At 30.4% G+C, this 25,281-nt stretch overlaps 1 protein-coding gene and 1 pseudogene across 3 annotated transcripts; one reads left to right on the top strand and one right to left on the bottom strand.

The window, feature by feature from the left end:
- The first annotated feature begins 7,492 nt into the window (after positions 1–7,492).
- Positions 7,493–14,320, top strand: LOC111288595 (U-box domain-containing protein 33-like). Of its 2 annotated transcripts, none has more exons than XM_022879540.2 (9): positions 7,493–8,253; positions 9,167–9,288; positions 9,608–9,744; positions 9,869–9,976; positions 10,167–10,647; positions 10,796–10,933; positions 11,319–11,846; positions 12,415–13,161; positions 13,976–14,320. In XM_022879540.2, the coding sequence occupies exons 1-9, from the start codon at positions 8,064–8,066 to the stop codon at positions 14,156–14,158; spliced, it is 2,634 nt and encodes an 877-aa protein (XP_022735275.2). In that variant the 5' UTR covers positions 7,493–8,063; the 3' UTR covers positions 14,159–14,320. The 2 variants fall into 2 exon arrangements, with proteins under 2 accessions (XP_022735275.2, XP_089615372.1); XM_089759246.1 differs by lacking the exon at positions 7,493–8,253 and adding an exon at positions 8,461–9,023.
- Positions 14,321–17,260: 2,940 nt separating this feature from the next.
- On the bottom strand, positions 17,261–24,273 carry LOC111288596 (SKP1-like protein 21; annotated as a pseudogene). Its single transcript, XR_016341411.1, has 9 exons — positions 23,879–24,273; positions 21,029–21,320; positions 20,105–20,329; positions 19,634–19,825; positions 19,433–19,543; positions 19,168–19,244; positions 18,302–18,407; positions 18,042–18,223; positions 17,261–17,553 (listed from the first exon to the last, which is right to left on the bottom strand). The product of XR_016341411.1 is annotated as an SKP1-like protein 21 (transcript).
- Positions 24,274–25,281: the final 1,008 nt, after the last annotated feature.

Genomic DNA, 25,281 nt, shown 5'->3' with positions numbered 1-25,281 from the left:
ATAATTTAATTAAAAAAAAGGCAAGAATCAGGGAGAGAAAAGATGAATTTTTTATGACATAAGAATAATTCACTTGGTGATAACTGAATATTTGTGACACATGGTATGATTTTATTAGGTATTTATGCTATATCAACCACTTAATTGACGATAACAACACAAAATATCAAAGTACTTAACAGAATAAAAGTTTAAATATCAAAATAGGAATTTAAAAAAAAAAAAAAAACTAACTAACAAAATATGTATAATACTTACACATTTTACTTATTAACCTAACTTACAATTATATCTTGCTAATTTATCTTTAAGTTTAATTTAAATAAACTAAAATTAAAAATAGAGTCTATATGAAATTAAACTACTTAAAATTTTGAAATTTTGAAATTTTAATTCCAAAAATATTAAAAGTGATTAACTAAAATATTCTTAATAATTTTTTTATAAATCAATTTAAATAATTTTTTTATTATTAGACTTCTTTTATAAATACACTAAAAATATACAAAATGTGATTCATTAAAATACATTTAATAAAATTTTAATTCCAAAAATGTTAAAAATGGTTGATAAAAGTACCACAATAATTTTTTACAAATTTTAATTTAAATGAAATTTTATTTTATTATTTGACTCCTTTTATAATTAAACTTATATTAAGCGACAAAATATGATTTTTTACTTCAAATAAAAATACAAATAGAATGAGATCAAATCTCATTAGTGTACATATGAATAAGACAATTATATAGAGTTTGTTTCTTTAGTTGTTGTAAAAATAATTACACATATAATCTATGTTGATAAATAAATTCATTAAACATAATCATAATAAAATAATTGAAGTATATTTATTTTTTCTCTATTTTTCCCTTTCAATATTTTGTTTTAATTGATTTGCTAACTATATATGTATGTTGAAGATATTATTTTTTGTATGTTTTACGAGTTGATTATTTGATCATTGATAACATAATTAAATCCTTTTAATTCCTAGAAATAATTCAAAAAAGAAATTAATTAAATCCTTTAATTTCATTTTAATGTATTGTAATATTTTTATATAATAAATATTTATTGATAATAAAACTTTTAAATAAAAGAAAATTTAAGTTCTAAGTTGGTAGAATTTACAATTACATTCAATTAGTGGAAACACCGTTGGAAGATTATCCTAAGTAAAAAATGATATGAAAAATTGACTCGTTATACATAACTTTATCTTCTTCATATGATAAATAAGGTTAATGTTATATGATGTTCAATGAAGAATATAAAAATTTATTGATTTCAAATTTCTTTAGTATCAATATGGAACTCTTTTATTAGGAGGAACATTGTATATTTCTTCATTTTCTCCATTATATAAGTTAAAAAATTTTAAGGTTCTATAAAAATTTTTAAAGTTACTATATTAGATAGTATTTATTCAAAAGCATTGCAATTCATCAAATTAATTATCACTATTACATTTAATATAAAAATATTATTTTAAATTTAGTTAGTTTAACTAAAATTAAAAGTGATTTAAAGATATTCATTAACAAAATTCACTCAATGAATTTTTATTTAATTATGTATTTAGTATTTAATTTATTTTAAATTTTTACTTTTCATAATTTTGCGTTGAGTTTTAAACTTAGGATCACCAATCAATTAAGTTGAATCAAATTTATCATCTACGTCATTCATTCAATTACTCACTTATCACCTTAGCAAATTTGACTAAATAATTGGTGCATGTTTTTCGTTCTTTAACAAGCTAGATTTAAACATCCTAAATCCAAATAAAAATAAGTATACTCAATTACTTATAATTTCAATTCTACTGTAGAAATTTCTTAAAAATTAATTAACTAATTTAACCACAAAAACAATAAAAATGAGATATTGAAAATGAAAGAAAAAACTTAAATAAGAAACTTTTAAATTGATAAGGAAGATGAATAAGAATATTGGATTCTGATTGGGTTACTATTTATTCAAATTTTGGTTATATTCAATCATTTTAGATTTTAAATAACTACTAAGTTTTTAATTTTTTAAAAATCAATTGAAATCTAGTCAAGTTTGCTCATTTTTATAATTATGTGTATTATATTATTTTAATTGTTTTAAAATTTAAAATGAGTACAAATTTTATGTATACTTAATTTGAGTTTTGAATTGTTTATAGTTTGAGTTGATTAATCTATATTATTTTTAGCTATACTTTTATGACACTAGTAATAAATTTCAAAATAGAATGAGAAAACAACAAAATAAAAATTTAAACACAAAAGTGATGAAGATATTAATGACAATTTTAGAAGAAAATCCTTACGCCAAAGTCTTACAAAGATTAAATTATATATCTTTTTTTGAAAATTATGAAATTCATATTGCAGAAATGTTAATCTAGATCATCAAGTTTATATTGTTCGATTGCTTATCAAGTTGCTACTATATAGATTGAGGGAGACAACTTTAACATTTTACTTAAAAGAGATATCATAGTTCATACTTATTTAGAAAGACAATATACAATTAAACATTATTTAAATTGTTATAATCATTTTCAATATTCTTTACTCTTTTTAAATGGAGAAGTTGGTTGATATCAAAATATCAAAAAAAGATTTTGAATGATGGAAATAAGAACGAAACATCAATTGGAAATATACTATCTTTTTGTTTAGTAAAAAAAAATTTTGAAGGCAAATACAAAGGTAATTATTGTGAATTTAATACGTTTTAAAATTGTTGTCTCTTTATTTTTTATAAATTTTATTTAGTAAATTTTTTCTCATTACTTTTGTCATAAAATATAACTAAATTTTTACAAAAAATTATATACTTAAAGATAGAAACATAAGGCAAAGTTTATTACTTTTATTGTTGGCACAACACTTTAAATTTTTCATTCTTTCATATATGATTGTAATTCGCTAACAATTATGAAAATATATACACTAATCATTCTATCAAATCATTAATAAAGTTTATCTTAATAGAAACTATTTTATAATAAACTAATTTTTTTTTAAATGTCTTAGAAATATTAACTTAATATATATTGTATATATATTTTTTAATTTAGTTTGGTACTTGTATTAGTATAAAAAGTTATAATTTTAACTTTTTATTATATGTTAAACTAATAATAGCAAATTAAGGGCATTTACTTATTGTTTTTCAAATTATTGACACTTAAACTTTTTCTTACTTTCATTCTTTATCTTACAAATTTCACCATTTAGCATACATTATGGTTACCTTCTTTTTGAATATATGGAAATTAATGATAATATAGTAGTAGATGATTGATAACTTAGTAATTAATTTATGAAAACTAAAAGTGATCAATATAACTTAGTAGTAATCATTGATAACTTAATAGTTATTAGTAATAAATTAATAGTAAATCATAAATAACATAATAGTAAATTAATAATAACTTTGTTGGCAGATAAAAGGTTGGTCGTGTCCATCAACTTCATGTACTCGAATGCTATAAGCATTTGTATGTGCTGAATACATTATAAGGCTAAGGTATACATTTTTTTTTATAGCAATTGCTTTTGAGAGAATTGGTAACATCTAATGTTCTAAAAGTGGCATCAGAGCCAAGGTCACGAGTTTGAGTCCCAGTATTGTTGCTAATGAGAGATTGTTGGTAAATAAGAGATTGACCGCGTTCATCAACTCCATGTGCTCGAATACCAAGGGCGTTTATGTATACTGAATGCATTATAAGGTTAGGGTATACACTTTTTTGACAACAATTTCTTTTGAAAAAGTTGGTAGCACCAAGGTTTTAAGCACTACAAGTTGGGCGGTTAATCATCGGTCAATTGTTTTCTCTTGAGTCAATGGGTGGTACTAACCCCATAAAGCCAACAATCACACTCCTAGCACTAGACTAGGTGACTCGAACCTTTCACATCGCCTGATACTAAGTTTCAAGATTAAGCATTTACCATTACACTAAAAGTTATAGTTGATAGTAAAAGTGTAACTTTATTTCTTTATTCTTGATAGCACAAAGCTCCAACTAAATGATAGGTGGACATAAAGTGCTGCACCTCCGTAAGTGCTACGGGTTAGTCCTCGGCTAGTTAAGTTCTCTCGAGTTAAAAAATGGTGCTGACTCTTGTAAAACTAGCATAACTTTATAATAAATCATAAGGTGTTGTGCCTTCATAAGCACTGCGGGTCGAGTGGCTAGTTCTCAACCTGTTACGTTTTTTCAAATTAAAAAGTGAAACTTACTCTTATAAAGCCAAAATAATTTTATAATAAATTATCAGTAACTTAATAGTAAGTTATTAATTATTTAATGAAAAATCATTCATTATTTCGTAGTAAATCATATATAAATTAGTTGTAAATCAATACTAATTTAGTAGTAAATCATCGATAATATGATAGTAAATCAATTATAACTTAATTACCAATTTTTGATTGCTTTTTTTTACTTGAAGTTGTTAAGGATTGAACATTGATTACTAGCATGAATGAAGTTAAAATTTTCATCTTAAAGGCTATGATAAATTTACTATGAACTTATTTAATAAAAAATTTTGTAAAAATAATTTAAATTTAAATGAAATAATAATGTTACTATATAAAAAAAATTATCTTGTAGTAACATAAAATACTTTTTTTGTGAGAATCAATTGTTTAATATATGATTGCACAAATTTTATTAATAATTACCTAAGATATCATAAAAGTTACCAAAATTACATTAAGATGTTATTAAAATTTAATCATAGATTATCAAAATTATATCAATATTTACCAAATTATATCATAAATTATCAAACTAATATCAAAAGTTATCAAAATTATATAGAAGGTTACTAAAATTTTGTCGAAGATTATTAAACTTCTAACAAATGTTACCAAAATATATCAAATTTTATTAAAATTAAAATTAAAATTAAATTGTTCATATTTATTATTATTGTAAACACCCAATTTGATCCAAGCTCGGATCAATTGGGCTTGGTCCAATAGGGTCAGCTAGGCCCAAATATTTATTTATTTATATTTTATATATTATTTGTTATTTATTTTTTTTTCTTCTTTCTTTCTTTTGTTCTTCTAGAATTTATTCTTGATTACTCTTCGGTTGCTGATAATGATTAAGATAATAATAGAAATGGAATATTCTGTCAAGGATCAGGATTGACAGAGTTGCAATAGGATTTAAAAACTCTAGGATGAATTTAATGATCTGTGAAACCTATTCAAAATGGGAGTCTGAATTAATCACAAATTCTGTGATTAATCCCTATAAATACACATTGATCAAAGACAACAGGGGAGAAGAGAAAAAGAGAAATGCAAAAACACAGAGAGATGTATCAGAAAGATAAAAAACAGAAGGCAAAGTCTAGAAATATTCTATGAGTGGTTAGAAGCACTTTAGAAATTTTAAGAATTTTTGGTGTTTTTTTTTCTAAAAAATTTTTGAAAAATTTTCAGAATCCGACAAAAATTTTCGACGAGATTTAAGTTTTTCGACGAGTATTCCGACCAACTTTGAAGTTTTCGGTGACTTTTTCAGATTTCAACAGAACTTCAACCAGAATCTGGGTTTTGTTTAGAGGGAAGGGGGAGAAAAAGAAGAGAAGAGAGAGAAGAAGAAAGACGCATCTGCTGAAAAAAGGCTGAAATTTTCATTTTATAGTGTCATAAAATTTTGACGTTAATAAATCCCAAGATTCGCGCATTTCCATTCGGGGACCTGACTCGTTGTGCTGACCCGCTTCAACCCACTCCACATATCTTGTTGTTGAGCCGAGCCGATTACCAGCCAAGTCGCGTTTTGAGCCGTGGTTTCTATCTTAAGCTGAGCTGATCCCAACCGCAAGCCAAACCGTTTTCATTTTTTTTGGTATTTTTATTTATTTATTTATTTAAAATTTTGTGTTTATTTATTTTATGAGTATTTTTTTATATTATTTAATTTAATAAAATAATAAAAAAAATAATTTTGGGAATAAATATTAATTATCCAATGATGAAATTTATAGAAAATTCAAATGGTAAATTTTTATAAAATTTTTATGTGAGAAATTTATCTAAATTTATCCTAAATGGTTGAATAATTTAGATAAAATTTTAATAACAATAATTAATATTTATTTTCAAAACAAAAAATTTAAAAAGCAAAAAAATATAAAATTTTTTTAAATTAAATATAAATTACCTAAGGATGAGATTCTTAAAAATTTCAAATGGTAAATTCTTAAAAAATCTCTGGGTGAGAAATTTTCTCTAAATTTGACCCAAATGGTAGAATGATTTAAATGAAATTTCAATACAAGTAATTATATTTTTTTCTCTAAATAAAAATTTGGATTGAAAATATTTGATAATTATTTAAGGATGAGATTCTTAAAAATTTTAAATGGTAAATTTTTAAGAAATCTCTAGATGAGAAATCTTCTCTAAATTTGACCTAGATTGTTGAATAATTTAGATGAAAATTTTTAATAAAAGTAATTGTCATATTATTTTCTTTTCAAAAAAAATAAAAAAAATTTCTAAATAGACTCAAATGGCGAAAAATTTTAGAAATTCAAAATTTTTTTTTTATAATTTGACAAAAATGGTGTAATAATTAGATATATTTTTTGACAAAAAAATAAATAAATAATTAAATATTTTTCCAACGACGGAGCTTCTTTAAGGAAATAAATAAAATTCTTGAATACTCTTGATGTGAAAAAATATTTTTTAAAAAGTTCTACCAGATTGATAGAGAATCTTAAAAATTATTTCTAATATTTAACTTAAAATTTGAAACCATTAGACTCAATACCTTATAATAAATTCAAAATAATATGGTACCATCCTTCGGATGGGTATGTGGAGGTGCTATAACCTTTCTCATATGTAATCGACTTTTGAACCCTATTCTGGTTTTAAGAGCCAAACTTATTCTTTTAGGGACCTTTAAGCTTAGGTGTTCTTTAAAATGATAGATTCTTTAGGTGACTAATCACATCTAGTAAAAAAGATTGGTGGCGACTCCATTTATTTATTAAGTTTAACATATAGATTTACGGATCTATATATTATGACAATTATTATCATAGTACCCAAAAAATATTTACTAAATTAAAATTTTAAGAATAAAAATTATATATGTATCAAGCACAGTCAAAAATTAATATATATATATATATATCATCATTATTTGAAAACATAAAATTTAGGAAGAATAAATGTAATATATAAAATTGACCGGTAATAATGTGGTTTGGTGATAAAGTGGAGATCATGCAATTTAAAATACGATATTGTGACATAATATTAAAATAGTACGAATAAAAAATATTAAAATGATATTATTTAAAATTTTAATAAAAATAATAAATAAATTTAATAAAATAAAAAAATATATTTTATATTTTTATATTAATACGAATGTGATACATATTTTTATATAAAATATGATATAAATATATATAAATTATAATTATTTTATACAAAATAAATACCGAAGTGTTAAATCAATAAAAAAAATCAAATTTCAAATCAGATAAAAAAAAAAAGAGAAGGGGTGCTGGGTAGATTGTAAGTACGAGAAGGACCATACAAGATCAAAACTCCAATCCCCAGTTTCCAAACAACTCAGCGTGGAATCTAATTCGGTGGAAACTTCTTCTGGAAGGAAAATCAAAGCTCAACGCATCAAAATCAGAAGCAGAGTTTAGTCAGACAGAGCAATCGATCGTATAAGAGATAAACCATAGAGCCCGCCAACCGCCATAGTTATTATCTAATCTGATTTCATTGCGTTGTTTCTATTCAATTGTCATCAGAACTGCAGACAACGACAACCTTTTATGCCAAAGCCTTAATCAACAAAAACGACACTGTTCATCGTTTCTGCAAAGATGTGATTATGAAGAGAAAATATTATTGTTGATAATTATTTATTTATTTTTTTTATGATTGTTTTATTAATCGGAGCATGGCAGTGGTGAGTCCCGTGCCTGTGATAACGCAAGGGGTGAATCCGGTGACGTTTCACGACGGTTCACGACGTTAGAGCTCCGGGAACCATGGCCGTTCGGAGAGAAATCGTGGAGGAATCGGTGGCGCGTGTGATTGAAGAGAAAATCTATGTCGCTGTTGGCAAAGATGTGGAGAAGAACAAATCTGTTTTGTTATGGGCTTTACAACATTCGGGAGGAAAACGAATTTGCTTAATTCACGTTCATGAGCCTGCTAAGATGATTCCAATTGCTGGCAGTGAGTTTCAATTTCATTGCAATTGACTTTTCTTTATGAAAATTGAGATTAATATTCAGTAGGAAAAATGGGGATGGAATAAAAAAGTCAAAATTAGGGATGCAGTTGCCTAAATTGGGTTGATTTTTGTAGGCCTTGGTTTATTTGATTGTTTAATTAAAATAAATTGGATGGATAGAATGGATAATTTTTTTTTTTGGTACAAAGAACCTACGTCTTAGGATGGGAAAAGGGGTTAGAGGTGTTTTGGTGTTGAACCCACTGGACGCAGAGTGGCTGTGCTACGTTGTGGTTACCCTCTCCTCGCAAAACCAGCTTATTGGGATATGCATTTATATGCCCGGGGATTTTTCTTTTTCTACAGATATGGGATTGAAGCACCTGTTTGCTCCTTGGGAGCGCTTTGCGCGATATAATTCCCCTCTCAATCCGACGCTCTCGTCATGGCTGTCACCCTACTTACTCTTTTTTGGAGTGCTTCTGCGTGGTCAGATTTTGCCACCATGTCTTGCCTCAAAACTTTGTTAAGTGGTCAGACTTGGCGTGGAGTCGAATGAGTCAAAGGTTAACTCTGATACCACTTGTCGGAGTGACCATTATCTTTTTTCCGGAAAACCGGTTTATTGGGATATCCAGTGCCAACGCTTATATGCTTAGTGACCTTTCCTTTCCTATCTAATGTGAGATTGAAGCACCCTACCTACACTCTTGGAGCGCTTGGGGTGATAGTTGCATGAACAATTGAGCTAAACTTGGATTTGAATTGGATAGTATGAAACTAAAATTTTTTTTTTTTGGAAAATATGGTCAATTGTATTCTGTGCCTTCATTTCTCTTACTTGATTTTGCATTTCCTAATTGAGAAATTGTTTTATTTGTTTTTGTTTCTTGTTTTGTTTTGTTTGTTTTGCAGTGGGTACTAAATTTCCAGCTAGTAAACTCAAAGAACAGGAAGTCAAGGCATACTGGGAAATTGAAAGACAAGAAATGCTTAAGATCCTGGATAAATACGTTCTCCTTTGTCGCCAAACTGGGGTATTAGTTTCTTCTTGCACCTTAGTTTATGCTATTGTTGTTGTTGTTGTTGTTGTTGAATTTCAATTCATGTTAGAAGAGTTTGTAATTCTGACAAAATAGCGATTTTCAAAAACATTACTAAACACTGATTATGATTTTATGATGGCTATTTGTGGTGTGTGCATAAGATCCGGAAAAATTTAGCTCAAGTTGTCAAGCTACAATTTCTGCCTCTTTCAGTTCATCTTTTTTTGTTCCATAACTTCATTTCTAAATACGATTTTGACTTGTTTGTAAACATTTCTGATGTGTCTTAGATTCTGTCATTTTACTGTAGGTGCAAGCAGAGAAGCTGTACATTGAAATGGATTCTGTAGATAAGGGGATTTTGGAAATGATATCTGAGAATGGGATCCGGATGCTTGTAATGGGAGGAGCAGCAGACAAACATTATTCAAAGTATAAAGCACATAAGTAATCATCCAAACCTCCATGGGCTCAACTAGATCTACTGTGGATCTTTTAAGGAACTTGCACGTCTTTCCTCTTAGAGAAGCACCAATAGGATGTTGCTTATCTTATTCCTTTTATATTGCAGGAAAGTAGCGGATCTCAAGTCCAAGAAAGCCATCTCTGTGCGTGAACATGCACCTGCCTCTTGCCACACAATATGGTTTCTTTGCAAGGGACTTCTTATCTTCACAAGGTATGCATGATTGTGATGAGTGTCAAACTTAAAAAATAAAGCAGCTTGTAAGCTTTTCACAATGCCTGTACAAGATGCACTATTGTTGACTCATAAGAGAGATAGTACACTTGTATATTGATACTATGAATTTGACCTATTACTGGTTGCAATGATTATGGTGACTAATGTAAATAAAATATTGAAACAGGAAAATAAGTTTACATGTAAATGATACAGAAGTTGCATCATCTTCAGCATCAGCATCATCACTGCCAGCAAGTCCAAGCCTTGAATCTGGGGAATATCACCGCAGATCACAATCTGTTATACCATGGCAAACTAGTCAATTGAAACCCTATACATCTACACCAGATTCATTACGTAGAGTGAGATCTGAAGCTGCTTATAGGTGTGTGGGAAGTGTATCAGGTTTCACTTCCCCTGATGATAGTGGAGGGCTATCAATTCCGCAGAACAGATCTGATGCAGAAGGGAGTTCTGATGAATGTGATGGTTTATCCAGAAGAAGTACTCAGAGTTCAGTTTTGTCATCATGCTCTTCCAGCGGAATGACTGATGCAGCTGTTGTCCCATATACAGCAACCGAGGTGAATGAAAATGGATTAGAATCTAGTTCAATGCCTCAGGCTAAAGAGAACTTTCATCTGTCATCTCCTCCCAGTGTTCTGGTATGTGCAAAACTTTCATTTGTTGTTGTAGAATGTTAAGCTTCACTTTCTTCCTTTTCTTAAACTGACCAACCAACTTCGTGCAGTGCCAATTCTTTTATATCTAGACTATTCAAAAAGTTCACAAATGATTGATTTATTCTTGTAGGATGGAATTATAGATAATACTCTTTATAATCGGCTTCAACAAGTAATGGCAGAGAAAGTAAACTCAAGAAGAGAAGCATTTGAAGAGGCAGTCAGGCATGCAAAAGCTGAGAACGATGCTCTTGAGGCTATACGTAGGGTAAATTTTCAGCTGTCATTCCATTGAATCAAACACACAAACCGTGCAAGATTCTTCTAGTATTGTTGATTGTCAGAAATTAATGCTTAATGTCTTTACTGTAGTGACAGCGAATCTTCCATGTATTTTTGTATACTGTGCTCAACTGTCCTATCATGAATTGAAAGTTGGTTGACCTTTTAATTGCAGAATGCTTGCAACGATCTCTTAATAATTCATTTGTCATTACTGGAGAAATTTAGATCTAAAAAGAATCTTATCCTCAAATCTGTAGGATAGGCCTTGAATAATCTATAAACTAAATGGTTGTAACTTTTTTTACTCAAAGATGTGTTAACTTACATCATCTTTTGTTAAAGAACCGATCATGATTGCTAATTTACAGGTCAAAGCATCGGAAATCCTGTATATACAGGAGTTAAAACAAAGGAAAGAAATTGAGGAAGCATTAGCAAAAGAAACAGAGGAACTTGACAAGATGAAGAACCGGCGAGATGAGGTCATGGTAGAACTTCAAGATGCCTTGGATCAGAAATCATCACTGGAGAAACAAATCGTGGAATCTGAAAAGGTGGTTAAGGAGCTCGAGGAGAAGATAATCTCAGCCGTTGAACTTTTGCAGAGTTACAAGAAAGAAAGAGATGAGTTGCAGATGGAGCGAGACAATGCACTCAAAGAGGCTGAAGAGTTGCGGAAAAGTCGAGCTGAGATCTCAGGTGCACATTTGCCTCAGTTTTTCACTGATTTCTCTTTCTCAGAGATTGAGGAAGCAGCTCGCAACTTTGATCCCACCCTGAAGATTGGGGAAGGGGGATATGGGAGCATTTATAAGGGTCTCCTGCGCCATACCTCTGTGGCCATCAAGATGTTGCATTCTCATAGCTTGCAAGGCCCATCAGAATTTCAACAGGAGGTATGGTCCCCTAAATTTTCATTTATTTATTGTTTGGGTTCTGTTATTAGTGTTATCTGTAATGTACATTCACAGAGCCTGTGGTACATCTAGCACAAATCAGAAGACTTAATTGTAAATACTGTTGTTTGGCTGCGTTTGGAGCATGCCTTATTCATACATATCTCAAAGTTGATTGTTCATTCTCCTAGAACTGTATTTTGTGTCTTAGTGATGTTTGTGTGTTTTCTTTCTCTTCTAGCAATTTTTGTATGCTCATGAATAAGTTTAAATTTACCTATTTGTTAAACAATAGTATCATGCCATGCATGTAACATAATTTTTTATTTTTATTTTGTTTTAAATAAGAATTGAAATGAAAAAAAGGAGACTGATATATGCACAAGGAAAAACATTTAGGTTCCCTGACCGTAAGAACAAAGATCCCTAGTGTCAACAATTTCACATTTGGTTTAGAAAGGATATTTTATGTTATGCAAGTGGCATAGAACTGCACATTTAGAAGAGTGAAACTGTATTTGGTTACAAGTTTAGGTAGCATTGAATGACATTTGTTGGTTGTGTGTAGGTCGATGTTTTGAGTAAGATGAGGCATCCAAATCTGGTCACTCTCATTGGAGCCTGTCCTGAAGCTTGGGCTCTTATTTATGAGTATCTTCCCAATGGAAGTCTTGAAGACCGACTTAGCTGCAGGGATAATTCCCCTCCTTTATCATGGCAAACACGAATCCGTATAGCTACTGAGTTGTGTTCTGTTCTCATCTTCCTTCAGTCTAGTAAGCCTCATGGCATAGTGCATGGAGATTTGAAACCTGCGAACATTCTCCTTGATGCCAATTTTGTTACTAAACTGAGTGACTTTGGAATCTGTCGTCGGCTAAGCAGCAATACAACTGTCGGCTGTATAACTGACCCCAAGGGAACTTTTGCATACATTGATCCAGAGTTCCTAGCTACGGGAGAACTTACTCCAAAAGCTGATGTTTACTCGTTTGGAGTCATATTGTTAAGGTTGTTGACAGGAAAACAAGCCATGGGTATAACAAAGGAAGTGCAGTATGCGTTAGATAATGGAAATTTGAAAAATCTCTTGGATCCTTTGGCTGGTGATTGGCCATTTGTGCAAGCTGAGCAATTGGCTAACCTAGCTTTGAGGTGCTGTGAGATGAACCGGAAGAGTCGGCCAGACCTTTCAACTGATGTGTGGAGGGTGCTTGAGCCAATGAGGACTTCATGCAGAACCTCATCCCCGTTCCAGCTGGGTTCTGAAGAGCATCACCAACCTCCTTCCTATTTTATCTGTCCCATTTTCCAGGTAAGTTAATCTGTTCCTGCTCCTATCTTTCATATACTTCTTGGGGTGTCCCATCTGCAATGGCTAAGTTCTTCTTCCTTCATCGCCCTTAGAAATGGGTAAATGAGAAAGGGAAAAAGATTTTTCATCCCTCAGGAAATAATTGAAAAATGTGGCGAACTCTTCATTATTGCAAGTAAACTAGATATAGTGATGGCAACTAAAGTTGCCGCTTCCATTATTATATAATTTCAATATCACAATGGATCTACGATAAGATCGATGTTATTTTTATCAATGCTTTGGTCAATCATGAATGATTGGTTATGAAATCATGTAAATTCAATTAAAATGGGAAATTTTCCTAAATGATGAAGAGGTAACAAATGAATTTATTCTTTTCTAGTGTTAAATGTTCATGCAGTAAGAATAAGAGGGGATTGGCCGAGTATTCCACTTTCTTTTGAGCCCATTTTAGATGTATATATACAGAAAGCCGTGTGCAATGAAAAATGCAAGCACGGTTTGGTGAGGGATTTTTTATTCTTTACCTATTTCATTTTAACAAGGAAATTATCTATTCCATCTGGCTAGCTTCAGGTTTGAGTCCCGGCCAACCCATTTATTATCATACCGAAATCATATTCCTAATATAATATAAAAATCATATTGATATATATATATATATATGTATATACACACACACACACATATCATATGTAGATCATTTTCCCTGTTATAAGGCTACAGAGTAGCTGCAACATTTTGATTCATACAAAGAATTAACATTGTTCCTCAATTGAATTCTATTCCTCTATTTGCTTAAATATTTCAGGAATTAATGCTAGATCCTCATGTAGCTGCGGATGGTTTCACTTACGAAGCAGAGGCTTTGAGAGGTTGGCTTGATAGTGGTCATGATGCCTCACCCATGACTAACATTAAGCTGGCACACAGCAATCTTGTCCCTAACCTCGCCCTTCGCTCTGCGATTCAGGAGTGGCTGCAACAACACTAAAAATACAGTACTATCATTTTACACTTTTGATTCAACATATTGTTTGATGTTTATAGTTGTCTCAGACTCTGCAGTCACACTATATTTCCATCTGTTGTATTTGTATAGAAGAGATTGTTGGTATTCCACAGATTAGTGAAATAAAAGTATGAAATATTTCAATGTTGTGCCTTTGTGGCTACTGGCTGGAGGGTTATCTGAGACTGCACGCCTGCTCTCCCTCAAATATTCTTCGCATTGTAGCACTGCATGAGTTGAAATTAAATCTAGTAATTTAAAATACGACAAGAAGATGATCTGAAAAAAAATACGAATGTGATATAATTTAAAATTTTAACAAAAATTATGAATTTGATGAATTCAAAAAAATATATATTTTATGTTTTTATGATAACACGAATTATAATATGTAATTTTTATATAAAATATGAGACGGATATATAAATTATTAAATATAATTAAAATTTTTAAATAATTCACAGAAAATTAAACTGAAAGGGAACCAGTGATTCACCACTCTAAAACTACAGCTTGTGAGAGTTACCGTCCAATCAAAAACCACGAAGCAATTTTTTTAAAAAAATATAAAAATAAAAAAAATTTTAAATGAAAATTTAATATTTAAATGTGTTATTTTATTGTAATTAATTAAAATTTAAATTTTTGTTTCAAATTAGTTAAATTTTTAAATATATATTTTTATCCAATTAAATTTTTAATTGGATCGAAACAATTAAAATTTTTTTAACAAGAGTTTAATGAAAAAATAATATTTCAGAAAATACAATAGGATTTTGTGTCCTTATGCACGTATCACATCATTTTTGCCTTTTAAAAAGGGATCTATTTATTTTTTTTTTATTTTTGGTGGGTTTTGAGAAGTGAGAGTACTGAATTGTTTGTGTACTCATGCCCGTATCACATCATTTTCTCCCATTAAATTGGATATAGCATATGCCTTTTGGTGTAAAGAAACCATTGCTTATGGTAAACCAATATTCAACTTGTGCTAGCAATAAATTTATTGATTCGATTTGATCTTTTCATCCTTGGGGATTTCTTTCCAATCCCAGACCCATAACGAAGTAAGGGAAAAGTTATCGAATCCAAATGCAAACAAAATGAAGCCATCCTTTTTCCTGCGACAATCATAGCCCTTCATCAACGACGCTTAAGTCCTACGTACAGATCGACGCACAAGAAATAAATTTTCCATCTGGATCAGGTAATATCAACCTCACTGGTTTCCTGGTACATTTCAACTAATAATTGGTTGAATTCCTTTTCCAACCAGTAAGAGGAAGAAACGTGTTAGTAGATGATTGACCTGACCTCATTGATAGTAGCTAGTTTCGTTACACAGACGGCACTGAAGCTGCAAGCCTGCAATGGAGGATCCACATTAATACCAATAATGAATCAATTAAATTAAATTTAAAATTTAAAATTCAATAATTATTTGAAATGAATCCAAAGTTAATTAAAGAATTAAACAAACATAATATTTTATAAATAATTTATATATAAACTTGATTTTTATTTATTTAAATTTATTTATTAAATATAATCAACAAATATAAATAATATTTCAAGATTCATTAATTAAATAAAAAAATCACAAACATAATAAAATTTATTTATATTCGACTCTTTACAATCCTAAAGATAATATTTTTGCTTTATACAGGCAACTGAAAACAGCATGAATGGGACTTCTAAAATAAGACCATAATTGCCCAAACATGATTTGGGCGAATATCAGACTTAGTTCAGAGTATATGGCTTAGATTAGTACCAGAACAATGGCGACATAGAGTCAATCAACACTATGACTCAAAATAAAGATTTAACAAAATGGGATTCAGATGAAAAAGAAAGATTAATACATTACGAAAAAAAAAAAAAAAGATTTTCAAGCTAATTCATTACTGAATCAATAACAAAAATGGAATCAAGAGCAAAAATATAAAAAAGATAATTTTAAAAAACATTATAGATATAATTTATTATCATATATATTTATTAATTATCAAGATAAGAGGACTCATATACTCATGGATCACCGTTACAAGTAAATAAGAGAGAAGAGATTTCTTATAATTACAATATAGATAAACGAAAATTTTTTGATATATTGAGGGATGTTTTTATCCATAATTATTTAGATGTTACGAGGAAAACAAAAAAATTTTCGCATAAAAAATTTTTTAATTGAAGAATTCTTAATTTTTATCTTAGAAATAAGATCGATATTGAGTCCTGAGTTGATATTAGTATCAAGAGTGAAATTTTGAGTAATGAACACGAATAAGATTCGCTATTTTTTTTGTGTTTTTTCTTTGGTAGCTTTGGGAGAGGAAGTAAAATTGACCAGAACTGGTTCAATAAAACACAGTTCCCTTCTTATTTCTTTCTATTACCAGAAAACAAAGATGTTGTCCACAAAATCAAAATTGCATCCTGACTAAGCACAACAAAGAGAGAAAAAAAAAAAAAAAGAAATTAAGAAGTTAAAAACTTACAAGAGATCCGTAATGCCGAAGATCCCAACCCTGCTAGGTGCCATCATTCAACCACCTGATAAGCATCTAATCAAAATTGTCCATGCTGTGATTTGAGCTAAGGAAGTACAGTCATTGTGAAACCATCTCTGCTCCGGACCTGACACTCGCCATGCGAATATTTTAGTGCTAGTTATTTACTTATTCGATTAAATGAAAATAATAGTTGGAAACAAAGCCAAAAAAATGAAGTTTTGTTTTGAATTCTAAACAATGAACCATCACAACCAAGAAAATCGTTATTTGAATTTCAGCATCAAGGGAGCAGATGAGAATGCAAACGCGTAGGTGCATTTTGTTTACAAATTCAAATAGTTAATTTTACAGAGATGATTCTTAAATTATAGTGAAATATTTAATGCAATACATAAATTTTAAAAATCATTAATATGATATATGAATTTATTGACTAATGTTGTACTTACTTTTAATGTGTTAACTCTAAAAAATAACGCATGACAGATAAATAATCTTTCAAATATCACATTAATTAATAAATTTATAATTCATGTATTATATTAAAGATTTTTAAGATGTATCATATTGAATATTTTATAATATTTCGGCTATTAGTAACATTATCCCATTTCGCAATAATGGATACAGTGAAAAAGCAAATGAAAAATCACAGGAAATCCGATTAAAACTTTTCACAAGCAACACTAGACAAACTTATAATAGAAAAGGGAAAGCAAATACTCTCATGTCTCCTTGCCAAACCATTGCCATTAAGTGAAAAATTCATCTGGTTTCCTTTCTTGACCCAAAGAGAGGATTTCTTGCATTCTTTCAGGCCAATCTGAATTTAATCGACGGGCAAAATCTTCCACCTCTCTTAACAAAAGACATAAAGGAAGATCATTAGGGCTACAGATACAAATTTCCTCTGAAATCTTGTAAAACAATTATAAGACATTCAACATTGGTACTTCATTGGCTGCAAGTTTCATTGTTGTTGTCCACGGTACTATTTTTCCTCCACTAGTAGGACTACAAATTCATATGAACAATCTCTAAAAATAATATGGACTAGAACAGAGTTTTTCAAAGATTAAGAGCAATGATATCAGATTCTTTTCCAAATTCCAGCATAGTCCAAGTATACAGAATAAACAGAACACTGGATGACAAGATCTTCTGTTTCTATTACCAATAAAGATGTTGCAGCAGTTCCTTCTAGAAATATAAATGGATTTACGCGTGAATCCCTAAAAAATGACGGTATGATTATTTTTTTCCTTCAATGCTCACAGAGAGAGGAGAAGAAGGGAGTGAAGAGGAGGAGGAAGATGAAGAATTAAGAGGAAAATATCCATCTTTACCCGTATATTTTTTCCTTCAATGCTGGATCAATCTCATCATCAATATCACCATCATCAAACTCATTTTTATTGGAAAAAATGTCATCTTCGACATCCTGTAAGTTTGAGGTAGCACCAATACTGGGCCGAATTTTCTGACCAAATTTGGCACTACAGCATACAGAGTTAAGACCATTTGGCTCCTGGAACATGAGGGGAACTTCGGTAACTTGGCAGTATTGATAGAAAGAAAAGAGAAGTAACAATGGAGAGGTTCAGACCTTATTATGGTTTTTAGTGGCTTCATTGGCAGACGCGCTCTTCTGCTGATCTTTTCTTCTTCGGTTCTTCATTTTACTCTTTGAAGTTTTAATCCCTTTAGAATCTGCAAAACAGAATTGCCTAACCTCCTATGAGGCCTTCAGAAGAAATTAGAAAAAGAAGACTAAGAGACAAAGTTTAGGGCATCCATACAAGCAGAACAATAGTAAAAGATTACAATTCCGATATATAAAACTTATGTGCCAGTACAGATGCCAACTACCAAACAGACAAGTATAATTAGCATTGCTAAACACTCTTATCTGTTACTTGATATCCATAATTGAGTGTAAAACCTCGATAATTTTCAATTTTAGTTTTTTGGAAAATTATTCCTAGAAGATGATGATTGAAGGAAACAAATAAAGGCACATTAATCACTTTATTATCCTATATTCTGAAAAGTTCATTTTCTACAATCCTTAAAACAGGTCATCTTGTAACATTATGTCTTTGAAACTTATAAATTATCAAACTGCTTTCTGATAAAGGAACACAAAACAATTTGCCTTTTTTGTCCAATTTCAACCCTATCATTCACTCTTCAGTCCCTCACAGTCCCAAATGACTGCAGAGGAAGAGGACATTTGGACATTGAAATTGACATGGAATGCAACCAGAGGAGCTGAACTGAATTTTACTATTCTTTTAGGAGAAGAGCTATTTAATCAGTAAAACCATATATCAAGACTCTTCTGCCAATTTAAGCAGGTCAACCAACCACAGTTCTCATGAAACAAAGAAGGTAATACAGAACTACAATCTTTGGGATAGAAAATTAAATATATGCAAACAAACTACATCAAAACAAAACTTAAGCATATCTCCATCGCCTCCATTAATAAATAACAAGAGATCATCAACTGAACGATCGTCCATATGCTCTTCTTCAACTTCAACATTCTGAGACACGGAAGTCTTAGCTTATTTACATGCATTTTAAGCAGGGAGTTGCATAATGATGCATTATGAAATTAGTTGACAGAGCAAGCTCATGTCAACCAGAAAAACACACTACTGAGGAGTGACACTGCACAGGTAGGAAATAATCAGAGCATGGAAACAGCAGAAAACAAGCAAGAGAGAGTCACCTTTAGTTTCTCCCTCTCTTTTAGTTCCTTCCTCTTTTTTGCCTAAAATCTATTCAACAGTCGAATGCGTGGGTCATCAGTTGTGTTTTTCAAAGGCTCCAACTTTTCTTCCTAAACCAACAAAATAAGTATTAAAAATAATAGAAGAGATTAAGAAAACGGACAATAATAAGTAAAGAAGTTTCAACTAGCACCAGACACCTCAGTAAGATCATGAGGCAAATGAAATATCTCACGCATCTCCTCAGGAGTTTTCCCCTCAATAATTCGTGCAAGGGCACGACTAGTAAGATCGACTAGAGGTTTTAACTGCAGGCTGTCAGCAGCAGATGTCAACTCACAGAGCCTCTTTGTGTCCATTCGGATAAACTTTTCGTCAAAAGACTTAAGCTCCTTCAAACATAAAAAATAAACATGCAAAGGAGAAGAGGAAGCACAGAGTCAGCTCACCATATGGAACCAAATATCCTATAAACGTGTCTTCTTTTTCTTTTTCAAAAAAATGGGTAAGAGAAATGAAACATACAAAGAAAACTATTCTATACCTAAAGAATGGAAAAAATTGGCTCCATTTATGCCACTTCCAGATAGATTAAACATCTATTAAAGAAAGCAAGAGGAGAACATCAAACATAAGAGTTAAATGCTAATTGAGAAATATGTTAAATCTACCTTGTCAGAGTGACCTGGCACTCGACGAAACCGGCAATAATCAAGAATTAGGCTTAACACGGCAGGATTGTCTAGCTGAGGAAGAGAGATAGCATAATTCTTGCAGGATCCCATGCCCTTTTGTATCACTTCATGACATATCATTGGGGAAAACATTGCGACCTCCTGTTCCACTCGTTGGATTGAGCCATCAGCAGTTTGAAGCCAAATATAAGACTTCATCATCTGAGAATGAATCCGCAAAAGCTTCAGAATAAAATTAAAGATACATTCGAAAACAAACCAAGATCAGTAAAGTGTAATTGCCAGTATTACCAACTTTACAATAAATTCTAAGCCTTTCACCAGCTAAACAGTTAACCCATCCTACCCAATCTGAGTTACTTTACGTATATCCCCATCCTTCAAACACTCGAACTATATATTTTTTTGTGCGCTCCTTGAACTCTACTAAGCAGTCTATGTAAAGCCCAAATTTCACCAGGCAGAAACCTGGTTGTCATTCACCATCCTGCTCAGGACATTATTCCATTGGGGTGTCCATCTAGCCTAACTCACATTACATAGGTCAAGAAAGTCAAGGAAGTTATGGACATAATAGATAAAAGTGCAAACAAACAAAAACTATTCAAAGCACCATAATTAGTTTCATGTCACACCAGTGCCAATATTTTGCTGATTACCTAGGTAATGTAGTTTCTAAAGTAATGCAGGAAGCCCTAAAGAATACGCCTTTTATACCTACCGAAAAAGAACCCTGAAGAATGTGAAAGAAACTGCACTAGTTTGAACTGTATAATAATGACTAAATTACCTAAAACGTAAAAGAAGTGAATAGAAAAGGGGATGCTACTTCACCTCCATTCATTATGATGAAAGAAAAAACAACAACATGTAAATTTAAATGGACTCAGAACAACTTACCTCAGGTTTAATGACTGCCATATCAACTTTTGACATTTGAAAGTAAATTTGAAACACTGAGAAAGGTATTTATTTAAAACTTGCTGTAGTATAAGTTGCATTCCCTGCCTCTCTGGGACTCAAAAGCTTGAATACAGTAGATCAAACAACAGCTTCGCACTTCTTAAATGACAGAGACTCTCAAACCTGTAATGAGTTTCCCACAGTACTACTATCAATGGCAAATTTCCCACCTACACGTACATTGATTTCGAAGTAGATCTCAAGAGGTACTTAAAGCTGCAACATGAAGCTGTTCAACCAGAAACAATACGAAAAGCAACAGAGTTATGGACGGATCTTCCAGCTTAAATACAATAACTGCGTAAATAAACAATCTTATCAAATTATAGTCAAGTTTCCGCAATTACACGATTAAATAAACAGGATGCAAGAGAAGGTAGTACACCTAAGCTCCCACATTATATATCATAAATGGTGTCCCCAGATCCTAAATAAACTGAATCTGTCAATCACATTTTTAAATTAATTTCTATGTATGTATGAGTTATTGTTAACATACACTGCTAAAATTTTTCAGAATGGATAATATATGTAGGACTGTCAATGCATACCTACAATATCATGATTTCTGTCACTGCAACAGCTAAAATCAGAGTCAAAACAACAGCAGAAGTAAGATACTTGATATTGCAGAGAAAATAGCATGGTAGTCGAAAATTTAAGTCATTTAGCAGGATTATCAACCATTCTTTCATCAGAAAAACACTTTCCTTCTTCTGAATTTGCCTTATAGAACCACATATTCCAATAGAAAGAAGTAATTTCCAAAGTAACTTCCACATCCCAACTCCAAAACATAAAGCATAAAATGATAACCACCGATTTTGTTCAGCAAATGAGTCTAACTATAATTAGAAATACAAAACCCCAACTAAGTCAATAATGCTCTTGCTAAAGCTTACACTGAAATGCTTGCTCCACCCCACTTTCTCTCCCCATTTCTACAAGGCAATAGTCATCCATCCAAGACCTCATGACACACAATCATTAAGCACAGATATTTTCACAGTGCAGCAGGACAAACAGGACACATGGCACAACGGTTCCCTCATAGGAAATCAACACACCAATTTCTGTTCTCAGCTGAGCCTGACACCTTGTTAAACACTTCTCAGGTAAATTAAAGTCATCAATTAGACACTCCAAGTTATCTAGCAATTGCCCCACTGTTGATATAAAATTGGTTAATTTCTTTTATTTTAAACTTTGACCCTGCAAGCACAAAAAATGGAGCTAAATGAAATCCTTCTGCCAATGTCAACATGTATCCTCTCAGTACCTCATCCCATATTCCACTTGTCTTTGTCGAGCATGCATAATTAATCTTAAACACTTCATGGCATTGCATTGATTTCCATAACTGTATTCCCAAAAATCTAAGTTTTCATTAATTACCATCATTCAACCCGCATCAGTCCCCCATTGACCATTGACTTTACCTCAAAAAATCATAAATGCAATCACTTCCAAATATTATTTCACATATCACTACCACTCCACCTCTATTACCATTTTAGAACATAAAATTCATGTATTTGACTTTTAAAGTGAGATATTCAACTTATGGTAACTTCAATCATTACCGTGAAGAAAAAGATAAGTCACTCAAGAATGAGTGATAATGTTTGGATCAGATTAAATTCGGTTTGATTTTTAGATATTGTATAATATTATAAATTTTTAAAATCTGTTCTAAATTCAAATTGAGTCTTCATACAATCCGATTTGAACCGAATTTTATTGATTCATTTCAGTTCGGTTTATCAGTTTTAAAATTTAAAATTTTTTGTTTTAATATATTATTTTAATCTAAAATTTTAATATATTTAAATAGATTTTGATATAAAATTTTTTTTTTTTTTATAAAAATTCAGTTTCTTGGTTTTAAAATTTAAACATTTTGTTTTTTTATATTATTTTAATATAAAATTTTAATATATTTAAATAAATTTTGATATAAAATTATATTTTTATTTTTAAAAAATTTAATAAAATATAAAAACTAATAAAAATATATAATTCGATTCAATTCAATTTTTTAACTTCCGTACAAAATTCAATAACCTAATATATATATATATATATTTAATATTTAAATTTAATTCGAATCGACTAAAAAAAAACAATTCAAATGAAATACTACAATTTTAAATTGATTTTTGATTTTCGATTTTTTCAATTTTTTTTCTCACTCTTACTCAACAGTTCTTAGAACAACCAAACTAACACGTGGAAGCCGAAAATTTTCATCTGCCAAGCTTCTGGAAAGTAACAAGATAAAGGAGCCATCTTTCTTATGATTTTACAGTTCTTTTAACTAAAAATTAACTTCAATGGCAATGCAAACTAAACGCTAACCTTATTTCGTGCATGTATCAGTTATTCTAATATCCGATTCAAAAAAAAAAAAAAAGACCTTATACTTCATGATCACGTTTCTTTCACATTCTCAGAAACCAAACAGCTTTTACAGCAAATGAACACACATAGAGCATCAAAGCAAACAAAAACCTAACCTTCCTAGCGAACAGAGTCGAGCAGCTAATTCGTCGGATAAGTAAAACTGAACAAAAATTTTAATCAAAAATAGGAAAAACAAACACATTTCTAATGCCAATCGAGCCAATAAAGAAAAAAGAAAAACGAACAAGAGATTCGTGAAAGTGAATCTATACATAGATAACATGATAAGAACAACAACGATTTTCTTTCGTTTCTTTGAATGTTTAATATATAATTCATTTTTTTTTGCAATTTATAAACAAAACGGCGTTGTTTTGATTGCACCGGTGGGAAAGGCAGCGGATATTGCGGAGCTTTGGAGCGGCTGAGATATGGCGGTTGTCGGCGAACTCATAATGGATAAATTGGAGAGAAAAAGGGGAGAGAGGAAATGATAAATATTGTAAGAAGAGAAAAAGGAGAAAGAAAGAAAGAAAAGAAAAGGGGGATGATTTTCTGTGCCCAAAGTTCGCTTCGCGTCGCTGTCTTTGGACGAGCAAGGGTCCGACAAAACGTCACCTCACGCACACGTGAACCCTATTGGGGTTGGTTAGGGTTAGGTCCATTTCTTTCCATTTTGGTTCTTATTTTTCCATTTTCGTTAGCCATCTTGGAAATATACAGTTGCCTATGAAAAATGAATTCTCCTCTTTACCACCAAGAGCCTGGCTCAATGCACAAGTACGTTCGAATTTAATCGATTGTTTTAATTTTTGAACCATATTAAATATATAAGTTTTAATAATTATATTTAGATTATTGAATACGGTACATCTTATGATTTAAAATTAAATAATTTATTTATATTTAAATTTTTTATAAAATAAAAAATTCTCATTTTTTCCAAGAAAATAATTTTTCTTTTTATAAAATTAACCAGCTACAATAATGAAATGACATTAGGAAGACCAATTTTAAAGCAAATGCATTACATTAAAGTATTTTTGAATTAATGAAGTATAATATAAAACAAATGTGATGTTCACGTTTATGTAAAAGAAATGGTGAAAGCAGGAAGGTTTTAGGTTAAAGTGAGATAAGTCTATTCTTTTATCTTTTTATCTTGTAAATTTTATATTTAAAAATATAATTGCATAATTTGGATTAAATGTGATGCATGTCAATTTTCTTTACTCGTTGGCAAGATCTAAATAGGATAAATGGTATACCGATGAGGTGTTTCAAAGTTTGTATGGATCAATTTTTTTTATGAGTCACGTAAGCATTTGATAATTTAAAATAAGACATGAATAAAATATAAAAATATTAATTAAGAGTAGAATAAATGAAAGTTTATTAAAATATTAGAGATGTTCATGGGTTAAATTTGAACCAAACTTGATTAACCTTTTAAAAATTTTATTTCAAACTTAGTTGATTTTGGACAAAATGTTCGGAAGTTTCAAAATTTTATATTAAAATATTTAACAATATTTTAATATTTTTAAATTGAAATTAAATTAAAAAATACTTTTATTAATAATTTAATATCTCAATCTTAGAAATTTTACTAAGACTTGATCCTGCATGTGCACTGTGACCCTACTCTCATTTTTTATCTCTCCCAAGGCACTTGTTTGCTCCATGATCACTATCGACACCAAATGACACTCAGTGCATGCACATGTCTCAATTACCATCGGCACATATTTCGAACTACCAACGTCACATGTTGATCCTTGGTCTTG

The sequence above is a fragment of the Durio zibethinus genome, chromosome 4, assembly GCF_047325235.1.
Source record: "Durio zibethinus cultivar Kanyao isolate XHJ-2024 chromosome 4, ASM4732523v1, whole genome shotgun sequence".
Taxonomy (NCBI): domain Eukaryota; kingdom Viridiplantae; phylum Streptophyta; class Magnoliopsida; order Malvales; family Malvaceae; genus Durio; species Durio zibethinus.
Note: the sequence above shows the minus strand (reverse complement) of the source record. Positions and strands in the feature narration are given on the sequence as shown.